The 14121-nt window shown below is 40.5% G+C and overlaps 2 protein-coding genes across 5 annotated transcripts; both read left to right on the plus strand.

Annotated features, from left to right (window-relative positions):
• The first annotated feature begins 182 nt into the window (after nucleotides 1–182).
• Nucleotides 183–4864, plus strand: LOC125971946 (lebercilin-like protein). The gene is made up of 7 exons (XM_049725125.1): nucleotides 183–696; nucleotides 1151–1365; nucleotides 1511–1756; nucleotides 2385–2522; nucleotides 2605–2674; nucleotides 2742–2939; nucleotides 3054–4864. The coding sequence occupies exons 1-7, from the start codon at nucleotides 501–503 to the stop codon at nucleotides 3515–3517; spliced, it is 1527 nt and encodes a 508-aa protein (XP_049581082.1). The 5' UTR covers nucleotides 183–500; the 3' UTR covers nucleotides 3518–4864.
• A 1202-nt stretch (nucleotides 4865–6066) lies between these two features.
• Nucleotides 6067–13683, plus strand: sh3bgr (SH3 domain binding glutamate-rich protein). Of its 4 annotated transcripts, XM_049725132.2 has the most exons (9): nucleotides 6067–6233; nucleotides 6847–7032; nucleotides 7127–7207; nucleotides 7810–7902; nucleotides 8454–8606; nucleotides 8981–9007; nucleotides 11297–11317; nucleotides 11396–11454; nucleotides 13050–13683. In XM_049725132.2, exons 1-8 carry the CDS (start codon nucleotides 6189–6191, stop codon nucleotides 11411–11413), a joined length of 624 nt encoding a protein of 207 aa, XP_049581089.1. In that variant the 5' UTR covers nucleotides 6067–6188; the 3' UTR covers nucleotides 11414–11454; nucleotides 13050–13683. The 4 variants fall into 4 exon arrangements, with proteins under 4 accessions (XP_049581089.1, XP_049581090.1, XP_049581091.1 ...); XM_049725133.2 differs by lacking the exon at nucleotides 8454–8606 and having other exon boundaries at nucleotides 6071–6233; XM_049725134.1 differs by lacking the exons at nucleotides 7810–7902; nucleotides 8454–8606 and having other exon boundaries at nucleotides 6074–6233.
• The last annotated feature ends 438 nt before the right edge of the window (nucleotides 13684–14121 follow it).

Here is a 14121-nt window from a genome sequence, read left to right on the forward strand (position 1 = left end):
ACCAATGCAGGAAGAGTGTCTTCATTATATTTGAATGCTGTAACACATATGAATGCTCCACTAATCGACTGCAAAGTATTTAAAGCAAACCGAAATGGATGATCAGCAGCTATCTGCAAAAGCTAGAGTGACGACGTACAAATACTACTTCCTTACTGCATATATTATTTATTTGTTCGTAAAATCAACAGCTTTTCTTTCCATCCGCCGGCTGGCATTTGAACTGCACATCCACTGAGAAACTTTTGCCAGCATTAACTCAGTCCGCCAACGTTGACGTCACGCCTGTCGTTCAGCTGTATGTCTGTCGGTGTCGTCTGCCTCTGTGCTCTGATATGAGCATCGTGGCGTCATCGTTGGCGTCAATGAAAGCGGCACTCAAGTCGCCTTCGGCCTGTCACAACCTTGACGTATGCTGCGCTCGTTGCAATGCCGTTTTCGGGCCGCCTCTTTCGGTTCGATGTGCCCTTTCCCGGTGAGAAAAGGTCTGCGACAAGGCGATGAGGATGAGTCAGAGGGCCTTTTCAGTCAAGACACGGGTTGACACTGCAGGAGGCAAAAGCAACGCGCAATCGGGCTCTCTGCCGAAACTCAACCCACAGGCACGCACCGTGGTCTTTCAAACCAAAACACAGACGCACAAAGCTGCTCCGGACAAGAAATATAATCCCTATAATTCCTATAAAAAAACTGAAGGTAGGTTTCATTTTACACGTTATTACAGCGTAGCTTGACAAACGTGTCGTTTCAAACTCAATGGGTACATTTTCAACATATTTGACCATTTATTTAATACGATTACCAAACAACAACAGAACGCGAGCATTTAAATTTAATCTTCCTTTTGAGATATTTGTCACATAGTATGTTTTGCTGTGTTTAATGCAACCCTGTCACATCCACAAGCGTCTGAAAACAAATATATTACAATGAAGCCCTTCACAATTAAACAAGTCAACATTTTATTTCACAAGATTTTAGCGCAACTACACGTTGTCTCTGTCAGCTGTTCAAATAACAAATTTAGCGATTCTCGTGCATAACAGAGAAAGCTTTGTGTGTGTTTGGTGACATGAGTAGTTAAGTGATAACTGACTTATATATACACATGTGCATGTGTGTGTATTCGAAATATGAATATATTTTTCAGAAATTAAGCTGAAGTTGCCTCCAATTAATACTCCTGTAAAGACCAAGATCCATTCGTCGTACTCAAACAGCATTAACGAGCTGAAAAACCAGAACTATGACCTGAAGCTGCAACTGGTCGAAGTCAAGACAGAGACCAAGCTGTTGAAAAAAGTTCAGCATCGGCACACAGTTGCACTGCAGCAATTCCAAGACTCTGAGGAGGGTGTTTCTGAGGTTAGTGACATTTTCCATCTGAAATGTCTCAGAAGTTAAGTCTATCATACTTAAAAAAAAAAAAAAAAAAAGGAAACTTTGGCTGGAGGTATTTTGATTGAAACTGATCTGTTTACACAAATCCAAAATAAACTGTTCCTCCTAGGTACTAAATCAGAATGACGGTGAGGTCCGAGACTTGCAAAAGTTGCTCTGTGGGACGCGTACCTGTCGTAACAACTTGGCCTGGAAGCTTCAGGTCACAGAGAAGGAACTGACCAATGTTAAAGACAGGATACATCAGCTCCAGCAGAGGGTCATCAAGGAGCAGGCCTTGCCGGCGAAGGATGAGCTGTCTCACAAGTTGACTGAGGTCTCCATAGAGCTTCAGGAGAAAGACAAGCGAATAAATGTATGTTACGAATCAGGACGAGGTAGTACCAGACCAATTAATGGCCTCAAGGTTGCTGATGAATGTTATTGTCTCATGTACTTTTTTAACTTTTAGCTTTCCAGGTGCAGTTCACCTAGCTGGGATATTATATCACTTTCAGTTCAAGGGTCTTTTGTACAGGTTACATTTGAATGCCTACTTGTTGCCAGGCAGAATTATTAGGAGGCAACCATGTGTGCCCTTAAGGTCATCCAACAAACTTCCATATGCCTGTCAAGGTCACTACCCTGTTTCTTTGGCGATAAGTGGCTACCAGTTTACCATTGTACCAAGTAGTACATCCTGGAAAGCGTCACTAGCAATGCAGTTGAATGACCAATGGCGGTGATCTTGCATATATTTTCTTTCTGGGGCGGCTGTAGCGCAGCATGGAACAACTTGAATTTAATGGTGATTTAATGGGTTTGTTCAAGCCCTGCTACGAACGAGTAAATTGTAAATCTTAATTTATTTATGTGATGAAGTCACTAAACTCCTTAGCTAAAGCTAACCACTCAGTGTTTTCTCTGACATATCTGGCCACGTTGCATGTGAAATAACATAACAGTTTTCTTTCTAGTTATTGCGTTCTATTGATATTTTACAGGATTTGGAAAAGTGTAACAAATTGCTTCGAGGCTCAATCAATCGCCAAGCGGCATCAGAGCATAGGAAAATCACCTCGGCCAGAAAGACATCTTTCTGTCTACAAACACAAGTTTATGAATTATCCAAGGAAACTCGGGTAAATTTTATTTTCCAATTCTGGCACATTTCTTTGAATCCCACACAAGTAATGATTAAGCATACATTGTTTATTCAAACAGGACATAAAAAGAGAGTTGGATGTACACAATATTTATTCCTTGAGGCTCCAGGACCAACCAAGGAGGAGAGGTACACTTAGGCGAGACTTAGCTGGTATTGTCAGTGATATCAAAAGACTAATTTCTTTCCCTTACAGGCAAAATAAACAAGATGGTCCAGACCGAGGTAGCCGTGTCCACGCCTCGCAGCGACACTGAGAAGTCCAAGTCGGACATTTCCGAGCCTGAAGACAATCTGCAACCTGTTGTCAGCGCTGAGAAAGTTTGTCCTGATAGTGGACCTCAGGAACCATGCACCGTTGAACCTCCAATGAGTGACTTGGCGAGTACTCCAGGTGAGCTACTAATGTCTCTCAGTGTAACCAAACCTCACTACAAAACAATCATAACAAGTTGGATAAATCCCTTTGAAACTAAAATGAGATTGTGCTTGATTGAATGTTTGATAGTTCCAGAAGTTCCGAAGACCCCTCAGCCACCCGAGGTGAAGTCAATTACTGAGTATGAAGTGCCAAAAGAGAAAAAATCGGAACCAGTACCAGCCATAGAGCCGCCAGTGAAAAAAGAAGAGAAAAAGGTTGTTTGGGTCCCAACGCCGCCTGAACAGAAAGTGTTTACACGCCCTAAACTCCTAAGACGTAAATACTTGTTCTCACCAGTGGTTGAGAACTTGCATAGGGGGAAACCAGCCTACCCCGGGCTGACCCTAAATGAATACAGACAATTACTGGGACAGAGGAAAGGGGTCCTTAATTTGAGTCGACCACGTTCTGCACAGTCACCAGCTTGGAAATCAGAATCCATAGACAGTAACTCCCCACGTGTGATCCAGACACCCCGATCTGAGGTAGTCCCTATAGTGCCACAGATAGTTTCTGATTTGGTGTCAAACCTTGATGGCTCACAAACATGATCTCTATTTTTCCTCAACTCTGTTGAGTATTTGACATTATATTGCCCCTCTACAATTTTGTACCAGCTGGTTTTATCAGCAGTTCATTTTTAAGATTTATTTATTTTTACTCACTTGGAATTAAAATTGAACCCAAGCATAAGAAATGCAAACTACCACCTCCAAATGAGATGAAAATACACCTGCACACAAATCACTTTATGGAGGGGTCAATAAAAGCTAAGATTTAGCTTGACAAACACTATTGGGCATTCTCTGATCTCTTCACCAAAAGTTAAGTTTTCCAAGTAGCACCTAAACCTGAGAGGTGATAAAGTGTAGTCTACAATTGGAGCACTGATTGCTATCAAAAATAAGAAAACCCATTGAATTGTGGTAGGACGCAGAAAGAAATATGTAGAGATAACGCCTGCTACCTCAGACATCACGTTAGCTTGTTCAGTATTTGTCTTGCTTGAATTTAGGAAAATGATTCTTGAACGTTTAACGCAAAATTAACAATTTCATGGATGTGGATTGTATATTTTTGTTCCCTTTTACCTTAGCTACCTCAGCTATTTTGAGTCTGACGTAAAGACACATTTATAGGGCTCATTTAGCATACAATAAAAAAGTCCCGGTTGAAATTAGTGACAGCTGGAGCACTGATTTGACAATTGACCTTATCTACCTCAGCTCTCTTGTGTTGGATATTCAAAATATGTCCAAGAGCACTGAAAGTTTGACTCGTTTGAGAATGGGAAATTGATTGCTAAAATTACCACGTTGGAAACGACAAACTCTTCCCAAGTCCTTTGTTAGTCCATAGTCGAACCAAGGACTTGTCGGTGGAGAATTTAAAGATCCAGGTACAAAACCAAAGGAGGACAAGAGCAGAACAGCCGAGGACTTGCTATGGAAATATGGAAAGACTATGTGCTTGGCACTTCCAGGAGCCCTTGAGCAAGGAACCAACTGTTTAGGGTACGACTGTTCATGTAGCTCATTCACTGTCTAGTCATGCTCTGTACATTCCTGTATATGTTCTTGTATATATGTATATATGTGTATGTAGGATATTTCAACAAAACAATGAAATAATTTATATTAAAGGAACGTTCTTTTTTTTTTAATCAGGCTGAAAATACGGGAGAAGTAACCACTACACATTCAATGGTATGGGTAAAATTTGAGCACACATTGTCTTTTCTGACTGCTGCTTCCAGTTTCCTCTGCACTTCTGAGGAAAAAGCTAGCTTTATTTTCTGAAGTCCTGCATTGTGCAAACTTTCTCTACTCTCCGACTGACTGTCGACCAGTGCAGGGTGAACGTCACAACTGGGATATGGGCTACAGTCCCTAATGAAGCTGATGAGGGCAAGTGATAAATGAATGGGTTGTCATAAACCTACCCTATATGTCAGTCCTATTGTAGGCTCAATTCAGAATCAGAATCATCTTTACTGGCCAAGTACAACACAAAAAAAAAAAACGTTTAGGATGGATACCATGTAAGGATTCTACTGTAAATATGCTAGAAAAGGCAACAACTTCCCCGCAATGCTAATGGTTAGAGATCATAAACATAAAATGAAAATCTTGGCGTACTCCCTGTGCTTACGTGGGATTTTCTCGCCCAAAACTCGTTTCTCGTTTTTAACATGTTTTTCATATTTTTTACTGAATGCTATTTTAATTTGTTTTTAACTTATTTTAACTCTTTGTAAAGTGATCTTGAGTGACCAGAAAGGCGGTTCTAAATTAAATGTATTATTATTATTAAAACCTGCTTCAGTTTATTGCAGTTTAAAGTGCACATGTGAAGTCGTTGATGTGAGTGAATTGTTTGTCTCTTTTGCACCAAAATGTCTATGCAGCTTCACGAACTTTTACATTCCGGTGGCAACGTTTTTGTAGCCCTTGATGATTTCATTCACACATGCGCCAGGGAGCGCTCAGCGGAACGTCTACTGGTATATCGTTGGTACTTCGTATACTTTGTAACTTTGACTTGAGGCTGAAATTTGATTGGAAAAAAAATTCTAATATGCATAAACATATACAGCACCAGAAGCAGAAAAGCAAAGAGAAATGCAAAAAAAAAAGAAAAAAAGAAAAAAAAGAAAAAGAGAATAGATTGTTGGGATTGGAGTACATCTTAACAATTTCATTAGAGGAAATATTAGAATTTAGGTTGTAAAAGTGGGTCAGTGCTCCTGATGCCGTTTTGGCCAGCAGAGAAATCCTTTGTTTGGTCCTGACTGCACACTGACAAACAGAGTTGCAATGGCGAACACGTACAAAAGTAAAACATTTGATAAATTTAATTTGAGTGACAGGTGCGAAAAAATCAAAATGAAAAAATAAAACACACCAAAGATTTAGCGCACCCGTCGTGACTATTTCTGTCCATGTATGCTCAGCAAGGAGCTGGAGGCTAACTTTACTTTCCCCTGGCCGACTGACAGCTAAAGTTGCCAATCAGTGCTGCTCCTTCAGGGCACAAGCCACCAATCGTTCGGTGATGGAGCCCGCTGGCAAAAATAACCTCAGCACTATGTGTGTGGGTGCGTGCAATTTCGTGCGTGTGGCCGTGCGTGTCGCGCTGCTACTTCTAATAATAGAGGAGGGAGGCTACCTTCTCCTTTGAGAGCCTACTTGTTGCTTACGCTAATAAGAAAATAGCAACATTATGGTTATCAAAGTGTTTCTCGCCACCTCATCAGGATCCACGGCGGTAAGTTTAGAGCTTTCTAATTGTTTTATTGTTTGTGAACCAAACTTTCTTTGCTGTATTCTTCCCAACACAAATGCAGTCGCCTTTAAACAATTTGGTATGGATCTATGTTTGGTAACACATTTGCAAGCAAAGCACACAAGGCCCATGTGTTCTAATTACGGACAGTGGAGGAGCTAATGTCAACTTTCGTGTCCACTTTTTGGCAATAAACCCCCACCTCTCTTGGACGGCACTGTTGTGTGGTCCGATCTCTACACGGGCCTGTTTGCATGAGTGGGGAGAACCTGCTGTGGGGCTTCCCAACCCGCATTTCCCAATCTTAGAGCCAAAGCACATGCACACAATAGTTCACATCAGGGGAAAATACAGAAACTGTCATAAAATGTGGCTACATTATGCACCGTCTGCCATCTAGTGGAAGAGTATTTCATTGTTCTGCGGTGCTGGCATTGATAGATGAACACAGATTATCGTGAGAATAAGAAATTGAGAGAATGAAATTGAGGAAAATGTGAAACTGGGTAATTTCTCACAATGAGCCCTCATACCACACTCACGTGCCACAGCGCAGTGATGGGGAAAAAGGTCAAGTTGTTCCTTCAAATTCCAGATCAAGAAGAAGCAACAAGATGTGGTGGGATTCCTGGAAGCACTGAAGGTGGACTACACTCAGCTGGACATTGCCTGCAATGAGGAGAACCGCAAATGGATGAGGCAGAATGTACCAGAGGAGAAGAAACCCTCAAATGGCATCCCATTGCCCCCTCAGATCTTCAATGAAGAGAGCTACTGTGGGGTCGGTGAAGAATCACAACACAAATGGGATGACGATTATTTATACACACATAAAGAGAATAATTGCTGATAATGAATATGATGTTTTTCTTCAGGACTATGAAACATTCTTTGATGCCAAGGAAGACAACTCTGTTTATGCCTTCCTGGGATTGGCCCCTCCTCCAGGTTCAAAGGTCAAGACTCAATTTTTCCTTGTCAATTCATTTTCTCTTCTTGCTCGCTGTATTTCAGTTCTTCTCTCAACTCTTTGATGGTACTTAAAATGGTCGTTTTGTTTAATGTTTAACTGAACACCACAGCATTACGTAGGCACTGTATGTTTGTGCATTTTCTGCAATAACAATTGGAAATAATATTATATTTTTGTATAATAAATAGATGGAAAGTTAGATAGAATGTTTTTAAATCATATTCATCAATCAAAGAATGACAGATGAATCTATTAATAGTTGAAGCACAGAGCAGCTCTAAATTGAAGAATGTGCAGCTAATTCATGTGATCGGTCTCAGAATCGGCATCGTCCTATCTCACTGACTCAGCATTGTCCGAATCGGCGTAACAACCTTGATGAAAACATAACTACTTTCCACTCAATGACGCATACAAAAAAAAAAAAAGTCATTGACGTTCTTTCCGCCGACAAATATTTCACTCAGATGGTAATCTTTTAATGAGCAGTCAATATTTGTGAACTGAACCTGACTGCTCCTCCCAAACTTTGCAAACATTTGGGTTGTCGCTTTTCTGTTTACTTGAATCCTTTCCTCAACGCAGGAAGCACTTCAGGCTGACAAGGAAGAACACATTTTGGAGAATGGTACTCACACTGACGACACCAATGAAGAGGGAACCCAAGATGACTCAATAGTAAAGTTTTATTGACACACCCTGCTTTTTTGCTTCCTGTCCAACCATACATGTCCTGTCAGCTTGATCGCACTCTCACGTTCCTTCAGGTGCACCTGTCCAGTCTTTACATTAACTCGTCTTTCTGTGTTACTCAGTTGCTGAGATGTTTGAATTCACAACCACTAAATATAGTACCATCACTGTGCTCACAATGATGCAGAGTTGCGTTTCCACCACCCTTCACCCACATCAACATGTTGGGAACGGCATGTGATGTTTTCATTTTGGGTGTGAGTGACGTTTAATGATGAAAAAGAATGTACTGTAATGCACAAAGGTTTTGTCAAGGTGATAAAAGTAACCCAACCAACTGGAACAGAATTTTATTTCAGCTGATCATCCTACTCGTGTGATTTGCATCTACTTCTTTTTCTATTCTCTTTTACTGTGCACTAATGTCTCTTTAAATTTCCAGAATTCTTGTTGACATGTGTGCCACTCACGTTGCATGTACGATCTATCTAATTTATTTACCCTCATCACCAGTTGTTGTTTTCACCTAAATAAAGGAAGTTCCAGAGGTAGATCGTAACGGGGACGCACATGGAGACGAGGAGGAGACGCAGGAAGGAGAAGGAGAAGGTTGCGAGGAGGAAGATATAGCAGAGCCTGAGGAAAATGAAGTCACGGAAGGAGGAGAAGCTGAAGAACCCGAAGATACAGTAACCGATGACTTCTAACATTATTTTCCTTTTTAGCCAAACATTCCTAAAGTGCTCTGTTTTCACTTTCAGCAGCCCAAAATTCCACGTTCTTTTTTTTCTTAGGCTTTGTCTTCTTTCCTGGTTCCGGTTAACTACATCCCCCCATCAATTCACCTTTAGTTAGATTTTTTTTTTTTTTTATTAATCCACACACATTTGTACTCTTATACAGGATGGATCTCTTTTGTTTTCCCTTCTATATGTCTTCATGTATAACTGTTGATGACAATTTAATATAAAAAAGAAAAATCATTTTGTGTCCTTGTCAAGCCGTGTCATCAAGTGGTTCGATCAATATTCACCACTAAATCCATGTTGTCTTTCTGTTACAGGGTCATGCAGAGGAAGATGAAGAACAGGTATGTTTTTGTTTCTGAATCGTTTTCTAGTCCTCTCTTTGCCAATTGCCAATCTTGGTCACATTTTGTAGGGCATTTGTTGCTAGGTAGAATCAATGTGGTGCAACAATTGTGTCCCCATGCCCATTCAAAACTAATCATACCTCGCTTATGTGATGTTTTCATGGCAATACAATGCCCATAAGTCAATAAACACATTTCTTTCCAGCTCTTTTATCTTTCTTAAATTTATTGACTTAACCTGTTTCTGCCTCTTCATGCACACTTCATGTCCATCTCTCAATTTGCTAATCCCAGGAGGAAGAAGATTTGCGGTCAGAGGTAATTGTACATTGGCCATTTTCTGCAGTTGTCCTCTTAACTTGCGTGTGTTTGACGCCACAGAGTTCTTGACAACCTATGAGGATTATTTTCTTTCACCATTCCATTTTTTTATGATACCTAACTTTTTTTTCACATTTTTTCCCTCTTTTTTTCCCTCTTCTCTAACATATCTTCTTCATTTCAGTCCCATTAGTACCTTTTGACAACCTCATTTATCCTGCCATTTTTTTATGTCGACAACTTATTGATCGTACGTGCCTGTGCTGCTCTTTTGCTCCCTAAAGCCTGCTAACCTGCAGTCTGTTATTATTCCTTATAGGAGGAGGAGGAGCTACAGCAGCTTGAGGTAGAAACATGACTTTCATATCTTATTTTGGATTACCTTTCATTTCCCCTCATTTCTCCCTTTTCTAGTTTGCCAGATATTCCTTTCATATTTATCCACCATGTCCCATCCAACTAAAACATTAATTGGAGAAATGGACACAAAAGTGTGTTGATCAAGTAACGTTTTCATAATAGTCTACAAAATGAGTTTGCGCATACTTATAGTCAGCGACGTCGACTTAATTTTATACTTTCATGTACTTGCATTATATTGTAATTTACTAATATTGTATTGATGAGATATAGAATGACAAATGAATATTAGTTTAAAACATTCATCTTTACAGAATTTGCGATTCAGGGATTTACAGTATTTGAATGAGTAATAATTAACGAAATGATCAGTCCAACACTTTTTCACACAGCAAGGCCAAAATTACTTTGTAACTGCTTCTTGAAAAAGCAATAACTTTATGATGTGTTCAATTTCACAAATCATGGGCAAACTAGTGATAAGATCGCCCCTGAACATTGTGTGGGGGAAAAAAAAGGTGATGTGCTTCCCTGAGACATTCCAATGTTCTGCCTGGTCTTTTGCCACACACTTTCCTGCTTTGCTTGGCTGCTTTCCCCTTTGCCCTGTCTTCTTCTCCACCTTTATCACTGTCAATCCTTTTTTTGATTGCAGATTGAAGAAGAAAAAAGCAATAGTTTATTCAATCGGCTGTAGTATTTTTTTCAAGATACTTTTCATGTCCTTCAGTCTTCCTTCTGTTGGATGCTGCATGGCCTGGATTCATAAATTTGTGAGAGCCGACAAGCATCATAACGGCAACAATATATTTCGTATCTTTTGTTTAGGTTTATGGTGATGTGCCATTTTTAAAATTGACGCATTCAACATGCACCTTTTATTATTATTATTATTATTATTTTAACTCTGCTTGATCTTATTTTGCATTGGAGGAAGAAGAGCTTGACGTAGAAGAGGTACCTCTACTGAATATATTTGTTTGCAGTTACTGTGTTCAATGCGTATTCAGAAGATTTTCTTTGTTGGACTTCTTTCTTCCCTAAGGCTCCAATTTATACACGTCTGTGTCTTGTTTGAAGGTTTAACGTCATTGCACGTCTTTTTACCACCAGGACAATTTTGTTTTTCCGTCTTGATGTAGGTGGGAGCGTTTGTTGTTAACGGCTGGTGCTCATGAGCTAGGACATGTTTACTGGCTGGTTGTGTTGCCACAAAGATAGCACATGTGGACCAGACAAGCGGAAATATGTCTCACCCGCTTTTTGTTAAACCCAAAATAAATATATTAAATGGAGCACCTCTTGGTTTTGAACAAATATGTATTTTACATTCCCCAGTGAAGACCAAAGGCCGCCGTCTTCGGTGGAATCCTGACTCAATTAAAAAAAAAAAATACTGGCAACTGCTGCACATATTGTTTATTCCTTAGACATTTAGTAATGCAATACCACTGTTAGATCTGTAAATGAGTAAGGGTTGTCATTTCTTACCTCAACTTTTTTCATGTTGAATGTCTACTAATATGCATCCTTTTTACCAACCCGCTGCCATTACTTTGTATTCATTTTTTCTGCTCTTCCCTCCCCTTTGTTTGTATCCAACAGGGAGAAGAAGAAGAAACACAGGTCGGTGCTGACGTCTAGTAGCATTAATCCACTAACCACTTTGTTACCAATATATTTAATATGTGTTTCTCCCAACAGGAAGAAGAGGCTGAATAGTTGAGGGAAGGAAACAACTTACTGATGCCCTCCCATTTGAGGTAAATCTGTCCCGCACTCTACCACTTGGGGACAGCAGAGTTTTATCTACAAGCATGAGCCACACCATGAGCTACACATACATATGTGATTTCCATGATGGAGCTGTATCAAAAAATCTGCCATTGCAAAGATAAGGCCAGAGAGCATGCAAATGTGACTATTATGGAGAGCAATCTGATTGGATGCATAGTAAGGGCTTTGATGTATTACCATGGCATCATTGCTGCATCATTTATTTTCTGCCCATGAACTCTTAGTTAATCTTATTATCGTGGAACAAGTTCAAGATGATCAAAACCTGATAGTTTCTGAAGTGAACATACAAGCCACACTGTTTGCTCCTTGACTGAGATCAAATCCACCGATCAATGGAGATGCAATTAAAGCTCGATAAAAATCTGCAGCGTCTCAACATTCACACAATATAATGAAACCTGTATTTGATTCACAATCAGTTACTCCTATAATTAATTAGACATTGACCGAATGGTCAAACTGTGATCATCATACCAAGAATGCATACCATGTCGAAAAGTGTTCAAAAAAAAAAAGTGTTAATATTGTATTTTAATGTAAAACTAATACATTTTGTATTCATGGCCGGTGATGCTGCTGTACCACTCAAAGTCTTTCTTTACACATCCCATTACATGTACCCATCTCTGTTGGTATTTTTTGGGGGAAAATGTTTGAAATCATTTGACTGCTGAATAGGCGGCTCGGTGGGGCACTGGGTAGCACGTCCGCCTCACAGTTAGGGGGGTGCGGGTTCGATTCCACCTCCGACCCTTCCTGTGTGGAGTTTGCATGTTCTCCCCGTGTCCGCATGGGTTTTCTCCTGGCGCTCCGGTTTCCTCCCACATCCCAAAAAACATGCTTGGTAGGGTGATTGAGCACTCCAAATTGCCCTTAGGTGTGAGTGTGAGTGTGAGTGCGAGTGCGGATGGTTGTTCGTCTCTGTGTGCCCTGCGATTGACTGGCAACCAGTTCAGGGTGTCCCCCGCCTACTGCCCGATGACGGCTGGGATAGGCGCCAGCACGCATGCGACCCCCGTGGGGACAAAGCGGTACAGAAAATGGATGGATGACTGCTGAATATTCAGGTTTACATTTTAATTGAGGCACGTCATTATTTGTCTCATCGTTGGTCAGTTTGGTTCATGGGAACAAACTGAAGCTGACGTACTAGCAGCGTCATAGAGCACAAACATGCCTTTAGGATTATCTATCGTCACAGTGAAAGCACAAACGTCTCAATTTTGGCTCCTGTGAGGCAGTGATGGTAACAATCCTACATAATCCTACTCTGCAGAGCCTCTCTTTTAATTAGTCTTGGCATGTCAGGCTGTTGTGACACAGTCAAGGAAACACACAGGTTCTGGAAGAGCGAGCATTGCAGAAATTGCAACCCCTCCCGAGCCCTGCGAGCCCCTGTCAGAGTGCGTTAGCGAAAGCTGCCAAGTGAGATTTGGATACGCCCGCGGAGGAGTGGCTGGATTGGGTGGCACGCTGGCAGAGTGGTGGCAGCTACCTCCACCATCGCATCCACTTGAAAAATCAGTGACCTTGTTTTTATTTTGCTCTGTTTGTCCAGCCTGAAGGAGCATCCTGTGACATCTGTCCCTGACCCCTGACCATTGACCACTTCGACTCCTTTAGGCAGCGTCTCAACTCTTCCCCCAAGGCAGCGCTGCACCCGCCTTGGAAAAAAAACAGAAAACACAAAACACTGGTCATGTGCTTGAAGTTGTCAAGTGAAAAGTCATCATCGCCTTTTCTTTTGACCGCAATAATGGATTGAATTTTTATATTTCACATTTCGACACTTACTGTAGGCCTAACAAATATGTGCAGTGTAGCATAGTGCTGCAAATTATATTATGTCTTTAATGCTACTTTGACAAACATATTTCATATGTTTACATGTAAAGACAAAAAAATCACACTGGTATACATTTTCTTGTTACCGCAAGTTCTGTTTAGGGGTTTAGACTTTCTCCCGCCCCTTATTTTATTTTTCAGCTTTATCAACAAAACACAACCACAGCTACATGGATACTACACACTAAGATTTCTAATGAGGAAGCCATGAGCACATGCTGAAAGACTACAAGCTAGTCCGCCACTTCAATGACCACTGTTGTCGGAAACAATGCACTTTGTTAAAAACAAATATGTGACTAAGACATGAATGCGATGCAACTGCAATAAAGTGGTTTTAAAAAACATCATGATTAGGTGGCTATATTTGGTAAGTTTTTGCCTATTTATAGATCAATGGAACACTATTCAAAGCCTGGCAAGTATGATGGGACCACGCTGTTTTCATTATCTTTCCTTCTCTAATGTTGTCTCTAGGTGATGTCAGTGTGAAAGGTAAATTAACCTCTTATCTGCACACATTGCTCTACGAAAATTATTCCGTTTTAATTAATAGTGACATTACGTTTTAATGGGGGTTCGATCCCTGGCCATTGTGATCGTGTTGCGGTATCCTTGTGCAAAATACTGATACCTCAGTTGCTCCTGATGCTGTATCATCAGTAACAGATGGAAAAGCACTAAATAAGTGAAAGACTATTTACCATTAGTGTAACACAAAATGTCCTCAAATTGAAAGTTTCTAAAGAAATTACTTCAGATGGAACAAGCCTAAAGTCACGGCA

Source organism: Syngnathus scovelli, chromosome 7 (genome assembly GCF_024217435.2).
Source record: "Syngnathus scovelli strain Florida chromosome 7, RoL_Ssco_1.2, whole genome shotgun sequence".
NCBI lineage: Eukaryota > Metazoa > Chordata > Actinopteri > Syngnathiformes > Syngnathidae > Syngnathus > Syngnathus scovelli.

Bases quoted from the DNA above. Each gene is read 5' to 3' on its own strand.
- sh3bgr (XM_049725132.2), top strand. From the start codon at position 6,189: ATGGTTATCAAAGTGTTTCTCGCCACCTCATCAGGATCCACGGCG. The intron at 6,234-6,846 runs GTAAGTTTAGAG...TTCAAATTCCAG, and splicing joins CCTCATCAGGATCCACGGCG to ATCAAGAAGAAGCAACAAGA. The intron at 7,033-7,126 runs GTCGGTGAAGAA...GTTTTTCTTCAG, and splicing joins ATGAAGAGAGCTACTGTGGG to GACTATGAAACATTCTTTGA.
- LOC125971946 (XM_049725125.1), top strand. From the start codon at position 501: ATGAGGATGAGTCAGAGGGCCTTTTCAGTCAAGACACGGGTTGACACT. The intron at 2,523-2,604 runs GTAAATTTTATT...TTATTCAAACAG, and splicing joins AATTATCCAAGGAAACTCGG to GACATAAAAAGAGAGTTGGA. The intron at 2,940-3,053 runs GTGAGCTACTAA...AATGTTTGATAG, and splicing joins TGACTTGGCGAGTACTCCAG to TTCCAGAAGTTCCGAAGACC.